Source organism: Xyrauchen texanus, chromosome 18 (genome assembly GCF_025860055.1).
Source record: "Xyrauchen texanus isolate HMW12.3.18 chromosome 18, RBS_HiC_50CHRs, whole genome shotgun sequence".
In the NCBI taxonomy this organism is placed as follows: domain Eukaryota; kingdom Metazoa; phylum Chordata; class Actinopteri; order Cypriniformes; family Catostomidae; genus Xyrauchen; species Xyrauchen texanus.
Window position 1 is genome coordinate 8,822,271 of NC_068293.1, and position 24,728 is coordinate 8,846,998.

General features: G+C 37.1%; 1 protein-coding gene across 3 annotated transcripts in view; it reads left to right on the forward strand.

Moving 5' to 3' along the window:
• LOC127658708 (ephrin type-A receptor 3-like) overlaps window positions 1-24,728 on the forward strand; it is a 156,835-nt gene that overhangs the window by 80,689 nt on the left and 51,418 nt on the right. For all 3 annotated transcript variants that reach the window (XM_052148144.1, XM_052148143.1, XM_052148145.1), the window contains 4 exons: window positions 165-500; window positions 12,521-12,645; window positions 21,523-21,685; window positions 23,704-23,806. In XM_052148144.1, the coding sequence (XP_052004104.1) occupies window positions 165-500; window positions 12,521-12,645; window positions 21,523-21,685; window positions 23,704-23,806 (727 nt within the window). The remainder of the gene's footprint in view (window positions 1-164; window positions 501-12,520; window positions 12,646-21,522; window positions 21,686-23,703; window positions 23,807-24,728) is intronic.

Genomic DNA, 24,728 nt, shown 5'->3' on the forward strand with positions numbered 1-24,728 from the left:
GATAAACTATGCCTTTAAAATAAATATATCTTATTATTGGTTCACAGTGTCAGTGTTGCATCCATTTCAGTATTACTCAAATAGATTTGAATTGCATTGTTTGTTATTTTTATGGCTTGATGGGCTGATGTTTAAATATTGTGTCATCTGTCTCCTTTCATCAGGACCGCCATCTGCCCCACGCAACGTGATCTCTGTTATTAATGAGACTTCAGTGATTCTGGACTGGAACTGGCCGGCTGACAATGGAGGCAGGAAAGACGTGACATTTAACGTGGTGTGTAAGCGATGCTGGCCCGGTCCCAGGCAGTGTGAGCCCTGCCGAGGGGCTGTGCGATTTTTGCCCCGTGCATCTGGCCTCACTAACACCACAGTAACCATGGCAGACCTCCTGGCGCACACCAACTACACCTTTGAGATCGAGGCACAAAACAGAGTGTCCTCCCAGGCGCCAGCTCTCCGCCAGTATGCTGCAGTTACCATTACTACCAACCAAGCAGGTGAGACTCTCATGCCTATAATTAAAGGAATAGTTTGCTCAAAAACGGCAACTGACTGGGCAATAACTTGTTCCAAACTCGTATGAATGTGGACACGAAAGGTGCATTTTTGAAGAGTATAATGGAAGTTAAGAGAGACTGGACCTAAATGAACAATCCTATGAAAACATACGATGGATTTGTGTGAGGCACAGACTAAAATTGAAGTTGTTATTGACTGATAATCTTCCCCTCAGCTTCAGTTCCCTAATCTAACGAGACATTAGATATAGAGACATGCAAAAAACAGTTGTATTTGGCATCAAATGGCATTGAAACACAATTTTTGAAGGTTGCACAACTTTTGTAGACCATTATCGAGCTTTGGTGAAGGCAAAGGTTTTCTGTGAATAAGGACTAAAATTTCACACAAAGCTATAGTATGATTGCAGAAGACTTGGGGTATAACATACACGTCATATGGGTTTGGAACAACATAAGGGCCAGAACATAATGACAGAATTTAAATTTTAGTTGAACTATCCATTCTCCTGGGTGACACAATATCACAAGCAATACCCTTAATTCAAATTCAGATCTTAAAAGACAAATATTCTTAAAGATTTCTATTGATTGAGCAAAATGTTTCTATGGTCCCCTTGGATCGGTTGAAACACATTTATAAAGACAATTCAATTTTATCTCAGTGATGTGCAACAAAGCTCAAAATTCCATTTGGAAGGAAGAAAAGAGTCGTGTAATGCCTCTGCAAGCCTGTTTCTCATCCCCCCAACCATGATCCATCCAGCCCTAACACAGTTTTCTGTGAACATATCATTCTGCAGGTGCTGGGCTCTACTATGGCTCACGGCTCTAGTATGAAGGTCACGACTCCTTAGGTTACTAACGCTCAGGGATGATGAACGCAGAGCCATCTGCCTCCCATTCCAATTGGGCTTCCTTTGTGAAGACTGGTGTTTCTCTCTTCTCTATTCCTGGGAGGCTCAGGCCCCTGTCAGTTCTGTGTAGTGTGTATAGTGATAGGTCCAGTGCCTGGTGGGTGATTTAGAGCAGGCTTTGTTGTTTGGTGTTATGAAATAGTAGTCAGAAGATGACTTGGACTACTAGAGGTTCAAAGGCTATGAACTGATAGCTTTGCACCCTTTTACCACAGGGAGCAATTGACTTTGCCTGAGACCTCATCAAATCTGTACGGTCTTTTTGAGAGGACTGCGATTTCCCTCTGCAAATCTTTTATATTCTGTTGAAGAGCAGATGCTGATTTATCTGTGGAGAAATGCTCAAGGCATCTTCTTTCGTTCAGAATGAACTGAACATCAACTCTGTGTCCTTATAGCCTCAATTGATTAATTAGACATTATTAAGTCATTTGCATCATTAAGTCAAATTGACCAGATGCAAACTTAAAACTTTAACTTTTAATTTAAAAATAATGAACATGATTGCTGCAATAAATATGACATCTTGCATAGACATATTTACACATGCAACTATAAAAATGTGTTTTTGCAATACCTTTTTCCTTTTTGTGATATTATTTATTTATTTATTCATTATTCATAATTATTTTTTTTTTTTTCTCAACTCACCTGAAGTGAACAATACTTTGCCAGACTTTCAAAAATATGTTCTGTATAAGATCAGGCATTTAAATTGTATTCATTATAAATTGATTATTCACACAGTGGAAAATGAACAGGATAGATCCAAAACGGATGGGGGATTGAGAGCTATCTTGCATGAGGATGTCAACTTGTTAGTTTTGATATTTTAATATACATATTTAACCATCTTTTAAAATTGACATTTCAACATTTTAATATTATCATACCAAAAAATACAGAATGCTTTTAGTGTGAGTCAAACCCACTGATACAGCATAACATCACATCATTCATAAAATCCACTGCTAATTCTTACTGTTGTTTGTGGTGTGGTTTCCTGACCTGAAATGATGTCACTTTTTGGAAGATAAAATTGAAATTAAGAAACTGACTTTTGTTGGTTCGAGGGATAATACACAAGTTAAAGAGCATGAGAAATGCTGATGAGGATACAGGCAAATTCTATAAATTGATTATCAATTATAGTAACATTGGACCCACTTTATATATATATATTTTTTTTTTTTTTAATTTGTTTTACTATGTGCTAAAGCATTTGATATAATGTTGTTATCATGTATATATGTGTTGTTGCATTGTACTTAAATTTAAAGTACCTGCTTTTAATTACATCTGTAGTTACAATGTTAAACTACCCCCAACTTTTACACTAAACCCTAACCATACAGCATATGAAGGAGCAAATATAGACATGGTTTTGAATTTTCAATTAATTAGAATTTGTTGAGCGTAAAAGTCTTAAAAATTGATCATATGATACATATAATGTATTGTATTTAATTAATTTGTATGTTAGTGCATAGTAGTTAAAGACAGGTAATATAAAGTGGGACCACAACACCCCCCCCCAAAAAAAAACAAAAAAAAAAAAAACAAATGTAGAACTGAATGCATGGCATCAGTGTACATCCAAAAATGGTAAGAACTGCTCAAACCAAAGTAGTAAAATTGCTTAATATGCAAGTGAAACTCGAAAAATTCGAATATCGCGCAAAAGTTCATTAATTTCAGTAATTCAACTTAAAAGGTGAAACTAATATATTATATAGACTCATTACAAGCAAAGTAAGATATTTCAAGCCTTTATTTGATATAATTTTGATGATTATGGCTTACAGCTTATGAAAACCCCAAATTCAGAATCTCAGAAAATTAGAATATTGTGAAAAGGTTCAGTATTGTAGGCTCAAAGTGTCACACTCTAATCAGCTAAACACCTGCAAAGGGTTCCTGAGCCTTTAAATGGTCTCTCAGTCTGGTTCAGTTGAATTCACAATCATGGGGAAGACTGCTGACCTGACAGTTGTGCAGAAAACCATCATTGACACCCTCCACAAGGAGGGAAAGCCTCAAAAGGTAATTGCAAAAGAAGTTGGATGTTCTCAAAGTGCTGTATCAAAGCACATTAATAGAAAGTTAAGTGGAAGGGAAAAGTGTGGAAGAAAAAGGTGCACAAGCAGCAGGGATGACCATAGCCTGGAGAGGATTGTCAGGAAAAGGCCATTCAAATGTGTGGGGGAGCTTCACAAGGAGTGGACTGAGGCTGGAGTTACTGCATCAAGAGCCACCACACACAGACGGGTCCTGGACATGGGCTTCAAATGTCAAACGTCTTACCTGGGCTAAAGAAAAAAAGAACTGGTCTGTTGCTCAGTGGTCCAAAATCCTCTTTTCTGATGAGAGCAAATTTTGCATCTCATTTGGAAACCAAGGTCCCAGAGTCTGGAGGAAGAATGGAGAGTTCCCACACAATCCAAGATGCTTGAAGTCCAGTGTGAAGTTTCCACAGTCTGTGTTGTTTGGGGAGCCATGTCATCGGCTGGTGTTGGTCCACTGTGCTTTATTAAGTCCAGAGTCAACGCATGGCCGTCTACGGGACATTTTAGAGCACTTCATGCTTCCTTCAGCAGACAAGCTTTATGGAGATGCTGACTTCATTTTCCAGCAGGACTTGGCACCTGCCCACACTGCCAAAAGTACCAAAACCTGGTTCAATGACCATGGTATTACTGTGCTTGATTGGCCAGCAAACTCGCCTGACCTGAACCCCATAGAGAATCTATGGGGCATTATAAGAGAAAGATGAGAGACATGAGACCAAACAATGCAGAAGAGCTGAAGGCCGCTATTGAAGCATCTTGGTCTTCCATAACACCTCAGCAGTGCCACAGGCTGATAGCATCCATGCCACGCCGCATTGAGGCAGTAATTAATGCAAAGGGGCCCAAACCAAGTACTGAGTACATATGCATGATTATACTTTTCAGAGGGCCGACATTTCTGTATTTAAAATCCTTTTTTTTATTGATTTCATGTAATATTCTAATATTCTGAGATTCTGAATTTGGGGTTTTCATAAGCTGTAAGCCATAATCATAAAAATTATATCAAATAAAGGCTTGAAATATCTTACTTTGCTTGTAATGAGTCTATATAATATATTAGTTTCACCTTTTAAGTTGAATTACTGAAATTAATGAACTTTTGCGCGATATTCTAATTTTTCGAGTTTCACCTGTAAATCTAGAGTTTTTTATTTTTCAATATCTAATAACCCAGATAGCAATAAGTCGGCGGTCCGCCGGCGGTGTGCCGGCGGCAGTAGAAGCGGCAGAATGGCGATATCGCAAACACGTTTGATGGCGGTCCGCCGGCGGCAGCCGCTTTTTAAAAGCGGCAGCCGCCTTCCTACCACCTTCGATACGCGGACGGCCCGCTGGCCAGCCGCCGCTCCGCCGCCGTTATATCAAAGGCGGACCGTCGGAGGCAAACGCTTTTTCGAGCGATCTGCACGCATGCTATATATATATATATATATATATATATATATATATATATATATATATATATATATATATATATATATATATATATATATATTTATAGCATGCAGTTTATCTTTAAAAGAATAATGATTGATCAAACCAGACAAATTTCCAGTTGGCGTTTTAATTCCACATTTCAAAGTACAGTAACTGTCATTGAAACAAGATGTCAGATCACTGAAATATAAATAACAGAAAAATACAAACATTATATATACACACACACACACAAAAAGAACATGCAGGTTTCCAATTTCTTTTTTTTTTAAAAAACACTATTGTAACACTTACAATAATTGTTAATAATATAAAGAGGTCAGCTCTGGGATGAAAAGAATTACCAGTAAACACAAGCAATGAGGATATTTGGTACCAAAGAAAGTGCAGGATACCAAATAAATTGAGGTATAACATCATATTTACAAGTCATTTCTAACAATAGGTTAAGTGGTAATAATTTAGAGTAAAGCTCTGGAGTAGAATATACCAACTGCAATGCTGACTGTGGCACAAGGATTTACAAGCTATATGTAACAATAGAATAACAGTTAAGCACTGTGATGGAATGAAAGTAGAATTTTTGGTACTAGTTAATGTGCAATATCAAGTATCAGAGGTATGAAATAGGATTTACAAACTATAATAGAATTGTTAAGCACTGACGGAATGAAATAAGCCAATACTAAAGTCATGGTAAGTAGAATATTTGATACCAGATAATGTGCAAATATCAAGTATTAGATGTATAATCTAGGATTTACAAGCTATACTTAAAAATAGAATAGTTAAGCACTGTAACAATGAAATAAGCAGCAAATTGTATATGAAATAATTGAGATCTTTGGTATCAAGGAATGTGCAGGATAACAGGTATAATATACATTTTGACATTCAACTTACAAATGCCAACAAGTGGGAATAAATATAATTAACAGCAGAAAATCTGGCTATAGAGAACACAGCCAATCAGAATGTCTGGAGAGGTTGGGGACTGTGTGGCGTAGTGGGCTAAGAATCACCGGTTTTCCCCGACCTCCAGAATGAGGCAGTGCAAATTAGCATATCTTCAGTGATTCCTCGTGCGCCTGTATAAAAGCACAAACCATCCCATATTCATCCAAGGAGCTGCCCTCAAAGCAGGGACACGAGAGAAAAAAAAAAAAAAAAGAGCAATTTCCACAGTGAACAGTGTGGATTGGGTGAGTGTAGTCTGACACTTTTAGCAGGCTTTTTTAGGGGTCTTGATGTTACTGGCTGCAGGATAAAGAAAGGGTTCCAGTTGTCAGTGATGCTGGGGTGTCAGTAGTCAGCCTAGGTTTAAGGGGTCGGCTGTGGGTCCCTCTCAGCTGTCGCGGCGCCTTTTCCACCTTCATGTTCAGATGCTCCTTTCAGGTAGCAGCGTAGCGTTAACCTGGATCGCCTCATCAGTGGCATCCTGGGTTGCGGGTTCTTCCGGATGGCTCCTGTAGAAAATAAAGATCTGTCATTCCATTTGAATGGTAATGAGGTCATACACATCTACTTAAATATAAAAAAAATATCCAACTTACTTTGAACAATGGTCTTCAGGAACATGTCTCTAAAACATGCTGTATCCCCTACACCAGTCCAGGTTGTATTGATGGAAAGGTGATTAGAGAAGATACTCTGAAGCATTCGCCACACGGTTGTCTTTAGGTCCCTCCCACATTTGATTGCCAAAAACCGAAGCTGAAAAGACAAAAAAAACATGTTACAAATTACATTTCTCTGAAGCTTCTCATAAATTTAAAATGTGACAGGCTGTGGATTCAGACTGTAGAATATGCAGTGTACGATCTTAATTTTACTTTTTAGATTACCCTATGGCGCTATAAACGAAATCGTCACACTGACAAATCGTTGCTGGAGCTCTTTATCCTGCCTCAAACTGTTGTCAAGCAACGCCAAATCTTCCTGGGTGTCTAGGGGGGAGTAACAGATCCCCTGGCAGGGATAACTCTCCAACAGACACATTGGCACTGAAACGTTGCAGCATAGCATTTTGTTGTCCATGCTACGCACAACATCGCCAAATTCCAAGACGTCGCAGCATTAGGGTTTGATCTGCACCTACAGGGGTTCCCAGAATAAAAGAATAAAGTAGTCAGTCCTGGTCCTTCAACTACTAAATATTTATATCTAGGTCTACTACATGTACAGGTGGCCCCAGTGGGAATTAAACCAACAACCACAGGTGTTGTTTGCAAGTTGTACCTGATTGCCCAGTGCGAGCAAATGTCTTCAACATTGTCCCAACTTGCTTCACCTGCTCTTGAAGCGAGCCGCTGTCATCTGGGAAGTAACAATATATTGATTAGCAATACACTAAATATAATAGTAATATAATATAACCACAATTATCATACCAGTAACTTTCCCTGTAATTTCTATCCACAGTATGTTATGCATGGCATACAAGTTCATAATGAAGAACCCTTATGATAACATCAATTTCATTTTTTTCTTTGAAGCAGAATATTTGTTTGTATAAGGGAGGAAAAAGAAAATGAAATATTGGTATACAGATTTTGGTTGACATATCATACTGTACAGTGAAATGTGCTATTGTTATATCCCTACTCACCTGAAGGACCGGATAGATCAGGCAAATCTCCAGTCAGGCCTTTGTAGAGTGTGTGCTCCTTTTGAATAAAACTTTCATTAGTGGGAAGTTGCATATCCACAGGTATTTTAATTCAAACATGCAACATATTGTAATAAATCTACAATATTCAGCCTTTACCTTACACCCTCGGTTGTTGCTCTACACTTTTATTATATTAAATACTTATTTATATAGCTTGCTCGCTGTATAATCATGATAGCCTAATACTTATAACACAAGATTGCATCTTAAACGAATGACTGAGTTGAAAACTTGAATAAGAACGCATTTTACACAGAGGGGACCAGCTAGGGAAACTTACCTGCCTACAATAACTGTTTTCATTTGAGTTACATTAATCATGAATAACCTTAGCCGAGTCCCCAGGAACATCGGGCTATTAAAGTAACAAGCCTATAACGGTCTTATATAGACTATGCGGTCTTATTAATTCTAGCTTCACCATACACTCAAACTGTGAGGTTTATCTGCTTTTCTCATGGACCTGTAACACAATGCCCTGACAGTGACTTCACCGGTGTCCTGATCTTTATTAGAAACTGAGAGGAGACCAAGTTAATATAATTGATATCACAATTATCACAAAAATTAACAAACAGTCTGCTTTAAAACTAAGAAAAAACAAGCTTCTATACTAACGTTACATTAAAAATGAACACGTGGCTGAACTAGCTTAGCCGCTATCTGCCGGCACACCACATTAGATTAAAATACTTACCCTTGTAGTTGTGCAGATAACTTCGATATGTAGAGTTTAAAGCCCTTGTCCCTCTTGCTTGTCGGAGCAGGGGACCAGGCATCAACAATGCGATGAACATAGCTGACGCGTGTTTTCGGAAGATTCTGGAGACATCGAGTAAAAAGACATTTTAGGCTGACAGCGCAAGTAAACCGGAAACAGATATGGCGACAGCGGAACTTCACAGTTCAGTCTTTGTCATGTGTTTTAGCAATACATTTTTAACATTTATAATGCGTTTAGATTTTTTTTATTGCCTTTACAGGGACTTTAACACTTTCTTAAACATTTGTACAGGTCATAATTGCAAAACCTGTAAAAGGTAAAATAACAAAAAAAATCGAGGTTGGAAAAAAAATTTCTGCGCAACTGTGAAACCAGAGGATAATTTCGCTTGTTCATTGAGTTTATCCTTCACGTCAAAACAGGGATTTTCATGTTTATGATAGATATCACCATGGTTGCAAATTAATAAAAAATAATTAAAGTATACCCGATATTTTGGCCATGTTGCAGATGTCTTTCACTGTTCACTGATACAGGCATTGGTGAAAAGTCTAACTTCATCAATTTATTCTGCTAAATTGTTCATACCCTGTATTAAATATCTATTTTAAAACCTAATCAGAATCATAAAGATATTTATTGCCAAGTAAGTTTTACAAAAAGGAATTATTTTTGGTTTATTGGTGCATGTCTCAATGTGCATCAATCAAAGAAATGTAAACAATTTTCACCTGTGCATAAATAATTCAATATATTTTACATATATTACTGTATAATCGCTTCAGAGTTTCAAAGTAATTTAAATGTCATTTCCTAAACCTTACCTTATCATGGAATCAAGAGTCAAGAATCTGTTATAAACCCTAATGGCTTTGGAGCAAAAAATAATAATAGCCAACATGTCTGGTCGATTTTGAGAGTCTAAGCTGTCCTTGTATTTCAAAGCGGCTTGCCGCCGGCCGGCCACGGTCGATTGCCGCCGGCCGGCCGCGGTCGATTGCCGCGAGGCAACCGCCAGAGAAAATGAAGCGGGCGGCCCGCCGTCTGATCGCCGGCGGCATCTCGCAAGAAATGGGAGTGACGAATTCGGCGGCAAACGTTTCATCCCCGCCAGTGGGACGCACCTATAGCCGACAGCTTGGGGACGGCGGCAAAAAGAAGCCGTGCGGACATTTTTTACTATCTGGGAAGACATTTCAGATATTAAATGTATCAGAATCATTAAATGTATTGGGATTCCAGTCCCTGCCAGGGCCCAAAATGAACTTTTTGCGACACCCGCCAATGGCTTTGTGTATTTTGACATTTACCATCCATAAATATGTCTTACCATTAAACTGCATTTTGCATAAATATTTAAATAAAAACATATTTGTGTTTCTTTAACATTTAGATTATTTAGCTTTTATTTAGCTTGATTTTTTTTTCCTTTGCATATTTGTGACAAACTCTGGTCATTGTGTGGCTTGCAGCATCAAGAGAAGACACATTTTCCACAGGAAAAGACCATTATCGATTCACAACAAAGATTTGCATTTACAGCAATGGCAGATTTGCATTCTTACAATTCAACTTAAACCATCTACTGTATATGTTGCCGTTCCTAATAAAATTACCAGCCAACTTGTGAATAACTAGTTAACACATTTGATGTACTTGCCAAAGCTAGTTTTTAGCATTCAGTGCTGGGTGAGTGTTAATTTTGTACTCTGTGCTGCTTGGAAGCATTTAGCTGGACGTGGCATTAAAGAAGGTTTTCCATGACTCTTAAAATACGTTACTGCGGTTATTTTGGAGAATTTTTGTGGAGAGTTTTTGGGGAGAAATAAGGGCACTGACATTAATGCCATGCTGAGTCTATGTCCCACATCCGCAGAGCCATGTGGAGGAAATTTGGAGACCGTGCTCTGCAGAGTGTCATTATCTCAACAGCACTTCACTACGATTGTTGACAAATGTCTATGTCTGCACCCTGTAGCATACTTGCAAGAGAGAGCTGGAGTATTATTGTCAGCCACACCTGTAAATGCTCCACTCGGATTTCAATCCACTTCAGAGGTTGAGGTTTCAAGCAGAATGTTGCTGAAAAGCGAGGTGGCCTCCCATCTGCAATTTATGTAACTGAATATTCTTACAGTATCCCAAATACAGTATAATCGTTTGGTTCTATGTTGTTGCTTTCATTTGAGTGGCTTGTATGGTTTACGTTTTGGAATAAAGATTGATTTAAAACCCAAAGAACTTCCTGCTTGTCTACTACCAACTCAAACAGCTTTCAAACTGTCATGGAACCTCATAAGTGACCAATTTAGATCACTTTACATAGGCAGCACCTCTGTGCGCCACAAAATTTACATTTACATTTATGCATTTGGCAGGCGCTTTTATCCAAAGCAATTTACAGGGCACTTATTACAGGGACAATCCCCAGAGCAACCTGGAGTTAAGTGCCTTGCTCAAGGACACAATGATGGTGGCTGTGGGTATCGAACTCAGCAACCTTCTGCTTAACAGTTCTGTGCTTTAGCCCACTACTTATTTGTACTGAATTAATTATTATTATAATCAACATTTTGTTTGCTTCGTCCACCAGCTTGCATGGATAATGTTTTTCCACTGACCTTAGCGCAGTGCATTGGCCCATGGGATTGCCTTCTCCTTGAAGAATACATGCGATGCTGCCTTCAAATTTTGCCCAGAAGAAGGTATCTTAGAAAGAAGATGGTGCCTTAAAATGATGTTTATAATGCGTAAGCGGCTCACTTGGTTTTAATTCAGAACCATGGTCTTATGGTTATTTTTGCTGTTGTTTTTGAGGTTTGAAGAAAAAGAAGATTTTTTTTTTTTTCTTTAGCAGGGATCATAATGTCCTTTTGGCTTTAAGATGGAGCTGATGTGTCCACACGAAAAGGCAAAGGAAAGATACACATTGTCAAATGAGCCTGCTGTCCAGACATTATAAATCATCGCTTCCATAAACTATGGCCACTATAAAACTTCAGTAAAACAGTAGCTCCCCTATCAGAGTGTCGTAGGTAAGGGGATTGTGGAGGGGGCCGCAAACTGAAACAGACTGTACCCATCTGGATTAATTAGCAAAAGATGAAAAGAAGAAAAAAGACTTCCAGGGAAAAGAATAATTTTGAAACTGTATAATCACAATCAAGAAAAGCTCAAACATTTCAAAGAACAACATGTTTTTTCCTGTGGTCTAATAAAGTTAAAACACGGGCAAGTTAGATGCTTCCATGGCCTCAGTGCTGCCTCGCAATTAGACGGAGCTGTAAAATTAGAAAAAGGAACACAAGAGCACCAGGCATGGAGACCGAGCTATGAGCTGAATTACGATCAAAGATTTAGACAATGCCAGAGCCGAGGGAGACATTAGAACTGGATGCTCGTATCAGGATTATTCTGTTTTTTTCTTTTCTTTTTATTCATATTTCATTTTCAATTTGTCCATTTAAATTCTCTATTATTGCTGGTTTTACTTTAGCTTGACTTTTTTCTAGTTTTTATTTATTTATATTGAGTATTAGGACAGCCAAGTAAAAAACAAACTGATATAATTAAAATAATTTTAGCTCTGTTAAAATTCTCAGGGCTATCACAACCTAGTGGCATTTTCATGTTCATAATTAATGTAGGTTGTAGAGCTTTTAAATTGTATATGTCAAAACTACAACCAAAATAAATTTTTGGACATATTATTTGGTCAGTAAAATGTATTTTACATTAAATTATGTTTTGTTTTGTGATGTTGAGTAAAAAATGTTTTAATTTAGTTTTCATTTAAATTTTCGTTAACAATAGTAATACTTGTCTGTAGCTGTAAACTCCCCCAAAAGAACAAGACTTTGCCTCTAACTTTGTGACATAAACTTAGAAAGACATTGCCCACTGTTTGCATGACAGAGGAGTGCCATTCTTTGCCTGATAAAACTTGAGCCCACAGGGACTGCATCAATTTGTCTTTCAAACCCCAAACTTTCCCAACTTTGAAACCGGCCCCCAGTGGAGAGATAACTCAATTAGGTCAACAGGAACCAGTTCGCAGGATGCAAATTGTTGAATGAAAATGTCAACTGAACTTCCTGTGACCTGTGGCTTTATGTGCTTGTAATACTATCACAGCTCATGTGGAAGCAGCTAATCTCTGTCTATCTCTTTCTGTACAGCCCCATCTTCAGTGACTGTAATCAGGAAGGACAGAACATCACGAAACAGCATCTCGCTGTCTTGGTTGGAGCCAGAAAGACCCAATGGCATAATTTTGGACTACGAGGTCAAGTACTACGAGAAGGTGTGGGCAGTTTAATTTTCACTTGCTGTGGGCACCACAACATTAGCATTTTAATTCAAATTCATCACTTTGTCCTTTAAAATTGCCTTTTTAGGACTCTTGGTCCAGAGAACACTTACTGTATATTAGGGGTGTGCAGCAAAGCCATTATCTGTATCTGTATCTGTTACTATGACAAAATTATCTTTAACCGTATCTGATTTTGGATAGAACCAGATGTGGCCGTGGTTTAAACCAGAAATTTGTCAACACTAATTTTAAAATGTAACTCTCTTATATTTAGGCTATAGCTTCTGTATATAAAGTATGTCTTTGATAGGCCAATTTATTATTATCATTATCAATAATAATAATAATTATTATTATTTAATTATATTATTGATATATTCTTTATTTGTTATCACCAGATGAAGCTGAATATGTAGGCTACATAAACTGTGGAATATGTTGTTATTTTGGACATTAATATCTGATGAAACAACATTTATGTCTGTGCAGTGTGCGAGTAACAATGCAATTCTAGAGGCACGATGTGACAAGCAATTATAAAATGTCAAGTACACATTTTGCAGCCTACAAACTGAAAGCATCATAAATCTTTATCAGAAAGTTTTATGATACATTTGAGGCTTATTTTAGTAATTAAATTACACGTGCAGAATTAGTGAAATGCAGTGAAATAAATTGCAAGATTGAGCCTCTGTATATTTCTAGGAATGAAAAGCGAAAAATGTGCATGTTTTATTTTGTAGTTTTTTGTAATCCTCCGTGTGCAGGAATATTCTGAAAAGATTTACACCCTATGAAGTCTTTTAACCTTTATGAAGCATTTAAACATTTTTGGAAAAAAGGATTAACCAGATAATTACCTTAATGTGGATATAAATGTGGTAAACTTACAGTCATCACTTTGGTCAGGAATTAAACATTGCGCTCAGGTTGGATTATAAATCCTTATGTGTGACTTGTGTGAAACATTTGCAGTTTATTTTCTCAGTCATTTCAAACAGACATTTAAAGATGTGGGAAATGTGTATGATATAATTAATACTCTTTACAAGCTTAGATTTATAAAACTCGCACAATTAACAGACTGCAAACAGAGTCGAGAATGTGGAGAAATATTCGGCCATCTGATCTGAACTTAAAATCACCATGTGCATTTTCATTCATAAGGTTTACACTGTAGTAATATTGGTGTCATGAACAGCCTTGTGTTTATCCCATCACCTTCTCTTTATGTTTGGACTTAGTTAGACTAAATTTCCCAGTATGCACCTTTTTGATGACACTCACCTGACCTCCATCTTTCACAGCTGTTCCCTCATTATTTATCTTTGTATACCCTCTTGTTTCCTTCACTCATTGTTGCTTCTTGTACCTTAGATAGTTCGTTTGTTAGCATTTTATTTAATGTATGTTAAACACTAAGTTAGCCAGCATAATACATTGTTCTACATCTTGAACCACACTCTCTCTAGAACCAAACCAACCAGCTTAGTGATGAATCACAATATTACAAAGTATATTTTGGAGCAAAAAAGAAAATTTCAATAAGGTTGAAGTCTTTGAAAATGTAAATGCATTTATGAGGCAATGAACACTTATCCCTTGAAGCATTGTGAATGATGTAAAGAAATCGGAAATGGTGTTACAAAATAACACTTTTGGCTTAAAGTGATTGATTATAAGTGTAAAACAATACATTTTTACAGTAAGTTTATTTCATTAGTAAGTTTGATGTGTTTAATGTGAAAGGAGATCAAGTTAATTACATAATTTGATGTGCTTAATGGAAGTAGATGATGGCCGCTGCTGAGCTCTTTCTGAGCAGTTTCCATTTCCAAGGTACTTCCGGAACCCCCACTGTTGCTTCCCATTGCCATTACGTAGAATGTACTGACCGGGTCAGCTCACGTTAAGCCTTCTTAACAGTCTGTGAAAGTCCTAGGTCATCTCGGCTTTGGTCTTGGGACATTGATGCTGTCTGTAGCACTGATCTAAACTCCATCTGTCCATTAAAGCCCTGGTGTGCTGCAAGCCCACGCTTGCCCATCTAAAAAAAAAAAAAAGAAAAAACGTTTGCAAAATCGCTCTAGTCTGCCCCTCTCCTCATTTCCTCCATCTGCTATATGATTACTGAGTTGGATAGGGACTCAGTCTTGATTGAGGGTCAGTATTGTTGTCCCACATCAGCGCTGCTCTTTTGGGGTCAGTTTTCAGTGGGTCTCTTTCATGCTGTCAGATCCTGTGAAGTAGGTAATGTCGCCTTCTCTCTGAATATTTTGAAGAAAGCATGGAATTGGGTTAAGAAATTCACTGGATCCTGACCTGTGGAAGTTACTTGCCATACTACAAGCTACTCATATTTTAAAGCAGTTAAACTATAGTCAATTAGCCACACTAAAAATGACTAACAAAAAGTAACTACACTAAAGCTATTTTAGTAAGGAATATATTTTGAATTACATCGGATGCTAGCCATATTTTTCCTGCCACAAAAACATTTTTTTTTTTTTTTTTAATGAATGAAAACTCTCATTAGGGCAAATTGTAAATTTATGCTAAATACTATATTCTAATAACTTATAGTAATATTAAAAAAACAGGTTACACCAACATGGTCGTATGACAACTCATAATAATTTTACAACTTTGCTCATGCAAAAAGGTGCAACTTTCATTCCCAAAGGGATCAACCAATCATTAAACACACTTTTTTTACAACTTGTCATGAGATCAGATTGGATACACCCTGAGTTAAAGGCAGTAATGAACAGCAGCATTTTACCAAATATTTTGCTTTTGGTTTAATATGCTGGGACATAATTCTTTGAATCTGTTAATTTACATGATCCATCTAAAAGAACCGATTCAATAATTTTCCAATGCCATAAAAGAGTGTGTTTGATTATTTCCTTGGCTCACTTGACTATAGTCCTGAGTGTGCATTGTAGCACTACACCACCAGGGTTGGAGAGTAATGGAATACATGTAACGGGATTACAAATTTAAAATACAAAATATAAGTAACTGTATTCCACTACAGTTACAATTTAAATCATTGGTATTTAGAATATAGTTACTTTCAAAACGTATTTTGATTACTGATGAGATTACTTTGCATTTTATTTGTTTCATTTAATATTTAGTCATTTCAGATGGAAACATGAATATATATAAATAATGCGATCCAAAGTGCATTTGAACAGCAGTGAAACACTTTCTTACGATGTGTTGCATTCATACGAGCAAACAGAGAAGTTTGAAGTAAGTTAGAAGCTGAATAAATAGAAATAAACCTTGTGTAAATTATGCTAAGCTAAAATGCTATTTCTAACTAATTATCATATTTGGATAATCTTTTTTTTTTTTTTAGTAAGTCCTTTGATATTAGGGCAAAAATCATATTCTTGATAATAATTTTTGTATTGTTTTCATGTAAAATATCTAAAAATCCTTAAAACAATTTTAATTACATTTATTTTGTTTTAGAAACAACACTGAATAAGATATTTAGGTTTTTCAGAGAATGCATTTTTAACATGTGTATTTTGTCTTAATGTACTGGCAGTGAAAAAAATCTACCAGTACTGAAGAAGTAATCCAAAGAATTTAGAATACATTACTGACCTTGAGTAATCTAATGGAATATGTTGCCAATTACATTTTACAGCATGTAATCTGTAATATGTAGTGGAATACATTTAAAAAGTAACCCTCCCAACCCTGTTCAACTGTTTTGAAAAAAGCTGTACTACTAAGTAGTTAAATTATTAGTGTTGCATTTAGCTAGTTATTCCCCAACATTGGCTCTGACATTGTAGGAGTCTTCTCTCCTGAACTGGCAGGAGATATAAGGGTGCGAAAGAAAGTACTAGAACAGTCTTCTGTGGCAACCATCCAGAATTATTCCCACTGAACAGATATTCCATAGCTTAGTGGGGAAACGGCTTGACTGTATGACCACACAGAGGCATAGGTATGTTGAAATTGTAGAGAGGATTTAGTTGTCAAAAGGTCTTGTAAATTCAAAATTGCAGTTCATGCCAGTGTTCTATACCATAGTTTACCTGCAGCTCATTTTTGCCTGTGCTTTCCCTGTATGATCCAAAGTCTTGCACAAGTATTTCACATAAAGCAGTTTCCCTTAAGCTATTTTGAGAGAGCTTTTTGGTACTCGCTACCGATACCAGTTTTTTTTTCCTCTCTTATTTTTTCTCTGAATTCCATTTCAACAGTTTATTTAAATTTTATCATGGGGGCTGTCCCCCCAAAATGATAATTATAACACAATATAATTATTCAGATAATTCAAAGACATAACATTATTTTGGCAGACAAGTATTGCATTTTTAGAGTCACTTTAGAAGTCAATATATTTGGTTTATTTCCATATCATTGAACATCTCTTGACTGCAGTCCAAAGTGAAACATTTTACAGTTGACTTTATCAAACTGTCTGAGGTAGACTGAAGAGATGTTCTCATAGGATGCATAATTGCATTTCCTCTGTATTGTGGTTTTCAGTGTTTTAGGTCAGATGTGCAGATTGTACTGTATGTCTGTACAGCAGTGGCAGCTTGCCCCCTACTGACTGATACTCACAGACTCAAAAAACATGGAGTTGGCACTTTGAGCTTAATTGCTTCGTTCTTAATTATGGTGCTGTGATAATTAGTGATACATTTTTAAAGTGTTCTTTTTTTAATAATTAATTGCACTTGATTAAAATTAGCACTGTCATCTCAGAACTAGCTGACACTAAGATTTGTTAGCAATTTTGCTATGGAGACAGAAAATTGGGGCCTTTTTATTTTCCAGCTGAATTGTTTTTGAACAGCCAAAGTCTCAACTCCCTTTAACTGAGTTGCCTTCTCAGAATGTGTTCAATATTTACATTTTAAAAAAACATTGGTAAGATTCTGAGGACCCCTGTGCATCCAACAGAGGACCATTGTGATGTGTCTCTCTTTGTGAACAGTGAGGCCCAGATTTCCACCATTTGAATTGATTTTTCTTGGCCGTAATCCCCCTATTTGCAAGCAAAAGGCAGCTCATCGCGGGCTATTTTCACTGTCTGGCACAGGTACACACGGGGCTTCTGAAATCCTCCATGTCTCATTTGACCTTGGGTGGCACAATGTTCCCCTCTCACAATGAAATCTAGTCCTTCTCTCAGTTGATTTCTGATAATTACACAACCTTGTGAGGCATTGCTTCATCAAGCATAGTTGGAGTCGCCCAAATCCTACACAACTGATGCTGCCATGTGGAAAAGCCAAGGAAACCCTTGGTAAGGTTTATGGTGCCCCTTGATCTAGGCTGCCAGAGGATAACAAGCCACCTTAACCCCAACAAAACACACACCAACACACATGCTAAGAAGGAAAAGGGCCCCCAAATCTTCTAACCAGACTCATTGATGCACTGGTCCTGTGAACACATACAGACTTTAACATTCAGTATAAACCTCACTAGAAGACCAAGTAAAAAAAAAAAAAAAAAAACACCATGATGTTTACACTGAATAAATTTGTATAGCCCAAAATCAAAGAGTGCTTAATGAATTGCTGAAAATGCATCAAGATGCACGGTAACCTGTGATGCAGCTCCTGTAAGAAAGTGTTATCCAGTCCGAAGATCCAATAGGTCCATGTTGCTTCACTTAAAATAAATCTCTTTTTGATTATATGCCAGAGGGGAAATACTCCACTCTTTGTGTGTATATATCAAATTAACAATGATATGAAATAGGAAAGAGCCTCACAATTCAAGCATCTCTAATTAGTTGAGCACTCTGGCTCAAATTTCCCTGAAGTTACAGCATCCAGATCATTCTCGTCTTTTTGGCAGTCCTCTAAAATTGCAGTTATTGACAGATAGAGATTTTTAATGGTCTTAATGCAAGCAGAAATGGTGGGAATACACATTTGTGACAATTTCATCCATTTATCATATTGATCTAGGAGTGTATTTGAGAATGTTTATTTCTGCTTAAGCTTGGATGGAAGGAATGCTTGAGAAACCCATTTCATATTTACAGAATGTCTTCTTTAGTGGAGAGGAAGGCTATAAGCCCAGATTGCAATATTTAGACTGTCAAAGTAGAACATGACTAGCATATTAAATTCCACCAATAGCACACTTGTCGAAAAGTAACAATTGCACGCCTTGTCAAACCCCAGCAACAGGAGGTGGCTGATGTGGACCAAGGACATATGGTGAGAATATATTTTGCAGAAAACTTTAGACACACCTGGACATGATTTCATCATGATCACATTATACGTGAACATTGAACAGTGACAGCATGCAAAAAAGATTTAAAATTCAAACAAAGATGCACACAATATGACACAAGGAATAGTTTTTGTCTCTCCAGACAGATATAAAGAGTGATTTTATATAAAAGGTCTCCTCCAACCTTTAAACCTGATGCACTTTTGTATTTAAAGTCTAGGTATTTCAAGTGGCTTTTATTCTTTGTTCAGAAAGTAGAAATGATCATCACAGATTCAGATCTAATGTGATGTTTGCATCTGTAGTTTTGCTACAACACATGCAGGCCTATGTTTTGGTTTTTTCCATGATAGGTTGTGTCAGACACATCCCACTGTATTTATAGAACTATGGTACATATACAGATCTACAGTTGATCTACTGTTTTCCAGTGAGCTCTGTTATACCAGGAGAAAGCCATTTCTTAGCATTGCCAATCATCTCAAAGGCATCTCAACTGGTGCAATAAGTGATTTGAAATCTGTTCACTGGCATTCAGTTCCGCATCCAGGTTTTTTTGGTGCCATGTGACTGGAGCCACAGGAACATGATATAATGATAACTGTCATGTTTATTCTGTTGGTTCCTGTTTTTCATGTCTCTTAAATGTTTTCATGTCTCTTTGAAAAGTTAATGTCATGTGTGTTTCCCTATTCATGTGATGTCCTGTTTTCCCTCCATGTTCATGTGTCTTGTTTTCATTGGTTCATTGTTTGATTACTTTGTTATTTGTTCGAGTTTGTCATTGCTTTTAGGTTATTAGTCTTGTTATCTTGTTTAGTGTTCTGTTTGATCATTGGTTTATGTTCCCCCATGCCTGTGTATTTAAGCCCTCATGTTTGCCATTGTCTCTTGTCTAGTAATGATGTTTGTTTGGTAGCACTTTCAAAGTTCATGACATGTTATGTTTAGTTCTCATTTAAAGTTAGGGTTTTGCATTTCACGTTTATTTAATAAATGGCACTTGGTTTCTACACATCGTCTTCGTCATAGCCATTGCCAGCTACAATGTTACAATAACACTGATTGGCTGATGGCACCACAAGCGTATTCAAGTCGATTTCATGCTTTTAAGATCCTGTCCTAACATATAGGGCACTGGTAAAACTATAGTATAATGAATAATTTGTGATTTATATACTGCTTTTAAAAAAATAAATAAATAAGCAATATCATACAAGTAATTGGCATGTTGCTTTAATATGTTTTGGTACCCTGAAATTGATCTCATTCTACCGTATTCCTGAAGAATTACTGAACAGCACCATCACCCATTTTTTGCATCATTTCAAAGGTCACACACAACTAAATAAGTAGTATTTTCTGACAAACTTTATCACTATTCATCAAGAGTACACAAAAAACAAACAAAATAAATTGTACAGGCCACATTCACAAAACGTATAAAAAATTATGACAAATGCTGTAGATAAGTTTGCTTCTGCCATGATTTATTTTTTAATTTTTGGCACCCCGCAACTCACACTGAGGTTCCATTTGTGTGCACTCTTCTTGTAAATATGGTCATTTTATATACGAATTGAAGGCAGCATTTTTTGGGGTAGCAAAGTTTATTACATGACAATGAGTCTCTATCATAAAACATAAATGAAAAGTAGGGAGATCTATTTTTTTGTTTTGTCACATCAGCACCCCATTGTTCTAAAAGCTGCTTTTCTGTCATGAATACTTTATTTGTTTCTGAACAGTGGATAAGCAAAGGATATTCTAGGCAATACAGTATTTAACTGTACACTACCTCTCTCATATGGCGACATCTGTCAGTTGTAGTACATACCAGCGTGCATCAAGAGCCCTATTAGCCTATATTGTCTAGACATGAAACCCGAATAAAGCTTAATCTGCTACGTGTTTGCCGATCCTTGAAAAGATGCTCTCAAATCTCATTTGCCATTAATGGCATCAGTGTGGGGTAATTCAATATCTACAGTGTGGACAAGTGAGCTATTCTTAGAGGTCAATGATGGAGCAAAATGCAAATTCACTTTTTTAAGGCTTTCCAGAATGCCATAACACTACCCTTGCTCAAAGACTTGATAAGTTACAGTACATGGATGAATGTGCTGGATAATGCTGGAAAATGAGTGATCCCTCTGTTTGTTCAATTCCCCCCCACCCCCAATCCATTCCTGCCTCTTTCTCCAGTCAGAGGCACATCTGGAAACAATGGTTTGAAAGCGAAGACGCCCCATAAATCAGTTAGGTTTTTTCGGTTGTACAGAGGATCAACGTACCACAGAGATCCTTAGAAAAGCCATAAAAATGTGAAAAGAAGGTGGCAGTTTATTAAGATGATTTGCCACTATCTTAGAAGCTCCTGATGAGCCTGCATTTTCCTGCCCCAGGGGGACGTTCTCCTCCTGTCCACTATGAGATGTCTCTGAATGTCTTGAATGAATTATGATATTCAATATCTCTGTTTTAAGACAAGGCTCTGCCCTAGTGAGCTTCTGTTACTCCAAGTCCCTTTAAAGCTTATATGTGTCATTGTTTGCACTTCTCGAGTCTCCAAACAGAATAAAAAAAATGAAAATGGCAAAATCTAAAAAAATTCCACTTGCTTTCTTCCTACAGCAGGAACAAGAGACCAGCTACACCATCCTGAGGTCAAAGGGCACAAACGTAACACTGAATGGACTGAAACCCGACACCATGTACCTGCTGCAGATCAGAGCGCGCACCGCTGCAGGTTACGGCAGTAGCAGTCGCAAGTTCGAGTTTGAGACAAGCCCAGACTGTAAGCACTTAATTCCTTCCGTACTATACGCCAGCAGTCTGTTTTCTATTTACAGGTACAGTGCAGTTCCCATATACCAGATTCATTCCATTTACAACTGTGCTGAACAAAGAACAAAATGCTAAAATTGTGAATATAGACATACTATATTGGCTTACAGTAGGCTCACAGTTTCCTTGGTTTCTCATCCCATTGCATTGTCTTGCAAGTAATACACATAGTATAATCATAGTAATAATATTTAGTTATAAATATACAGCATCTTTTGTCCTATGATGGCAGCTGTTGTCTGCAGAACTATTAAAGGAATAGTTCACCCAAAAATGAAAAATTTGCCATAATTTATTCTGGCTCATGCTGTATAAAATTATATATTTTGAAGAACCTTCACACTGGTCTTGCTCCCATGCATTTTTTTTTTATTTCTTTTTCTGGGAGCTTTTGAGTTCAGATATTTTTCCATGAAAAAATTTAATAAATAAAACAACAGCAAATGAGACTGGGATGACATTAGGGTGAGTAAATAATGACATAATAAAAAATGTGGGTGAACTATTCCTGTAACTACATAAATTGAGGCAGAGTAAGCATGTGACTATATTTCAAATCTTTATTGTAGCACTGTTGAAAGCCTTTCAACTGTGCCTTTTTATCTAATGAAACATTTATAGGAAATCAATGCACAGGCATGTAATGAAATGATACTCTGAGTGGCTCTCCACAGGTTTCTCATCATGATCAGGGATCCATAGGCGCCTCTACATGTGTAGTTGGTGTGAAATGTACACCAAAGCTCGAACTCTGGTGGTTCTCATTCTTCATCTCTTAATCATTCCAAAAAAGAAAAGAAAAATTTGAAAGTCTAAATATGGAATAATGTTTTATATTGATTTATCTCAGTGACCAGATCTTCTTTTTTGAAAGCAATTATTTTGTGGGAAATGAGTGACATGATAGATAGAAAGACAAACATACAGACAGGGGTCCAGGGAACCCAATGGGGCCACCAGTATCTGCTAGTGGGTCCGTGGAAAATGCAAAAAAATAAATAAATAAAACAATTGACAATATTAATCTTTCATTCTGCTCTCTAAATACATTTCAATGGAGTTGTACATCTAGCATTACATTGGGCAGAAATAATATATGCTCTCAACTTAATACAAAGTAATATTTTCCAGATCTTTTAATATTATATTTTAATTATTTATTTTCATTTGCTTCATTTCCTTTATTACAAAATAACAACCAATTATTTAATTTAGAAAATCACATATTGTCTTTATAATATAACGCTTACTATTTTTCTCACAGTATAAAAGGGAATTTATATCTAAAATATATAGCTGCATCATGTTTGGGGTCCTTGGCATTAAAAAGTTTGAAAACCCTGGATGGATGGATGGATGGATGGATGGATGGATGGATGGATGGATGGATGGATGGATGGATGGATAGATAGATAGATAGATAGATAGATAGATAGATAGATAGATAGATAGATAGATAGATAGATAGATAGATAGATGGTGGTGGCGTAGTGGGCTAAAGCACATAACTGTTAATCAGAAGGTTGCTGGTTCAATCCCCACAGCCACCACCATTGTGTGCTTGAGCAAGGCACTTAACTCCAGGTTGCTCCGGGGGGATTGTCCCTGTAATAATTGCACTGTAAGTTGCTTTGGATAAAAGTGTCTGCCAAAATGCATAAAAATATAAATATAGATAGATAGATGGATGGATTTAGGGGTAGTGAATTATAATGCAATGTCACTATTTTGATCCAATAAAATGAGAATTTTTTGTGATAATCCCTGATGAATTTCAAAGTGGAATTACTATTTTAAAAAACTAATACTAATTGCAGATATAATTGTGGGACATGTTTTGTCCCATATCACAAGATGTTTTATTTATCTTTTATCCTGTTTGAACAGCAAGCAATAGAAAAGTCACATCATTTTTCCAATGTGTTCCTAAATCTCTTCTCTCTCTTTCTCTATCTCTTGCCCCCCCAGCCTTCTCCATATCCAGTGAGAACAGTCAAGTAGTGTTGATCGCTATCTCGTCCGCTGTGGCTATTATCCTCCTCACTGTAGTGCTCTACATTGTGATTAGCAGGTCTGTATGTCACTCAAACTCCAGTCACTCGGGGGGGTTAAGTGTGCCCATCTTGAAGCTGTCACTTTGATGTCTCAAGTCTCTCCCCAGGACCCCTGATTTCCCACCCTTAAGATATCAAGCATGGAAATGTGTGCCATCTCATGTCGACCGCCTATACATAGTTTTAGATGATTCACTTGGCAGAAGCTGTATTATTTTTACTGCCCCTGTTTTGTTGAACATAATGGGCACGTGAGAGTCAAGTGTCATGTCATGCAGAGGGGCTGATTTTGGCATACTGCGCCGATGAAAGAGTGTATAAATCTACTGCTTATTGTAAAACCCCAGAATGCTGTCATGACTCATAGCAAAGCAAAACAGTCAAGTTGTTTCTGCCAGACTTTTGTCTTTTAAGGTTTTGGTCTCTTTTATACACAATATATGAATTATACAGTGACTTCAATCTGAGGGGGATGGGTGGGAAGATGTAATTTTCAGGCCACAATGTTTTGTGATTTAAAAGACGGTTCATCCAAAAATGTAAGTTTGCTGTCATTCACTCACCCTCATGTTGTTCCAAACCCATATGCTAAATGGTCTGCACATATATAGCCCTTTTATAAACTTAGTGGTTCTCAAAACGCTTTACACTGCGACTCATTCACCCATTCACACACACACTCACACACCAATGACGGCAGAGCTGCCATACAAGGCGCTAGCCTGCCATTGGGAGCAACTTGGGGTTCAGTGTCTTGCCCAAGGACACTTCGGCATGTGGAGTCATGTGGGCCAGGAATCGAACCACCAACCCTGCAATTAGTGGCCAACCCGCTCTACCACCTGAGCCACAGTAACTTTTCTTTTCTCTGTAGAAAACATAAATGAACATGCTATGACTAGTCTGAGTCCTTCATTATATGTGAAAAGATATGACTGG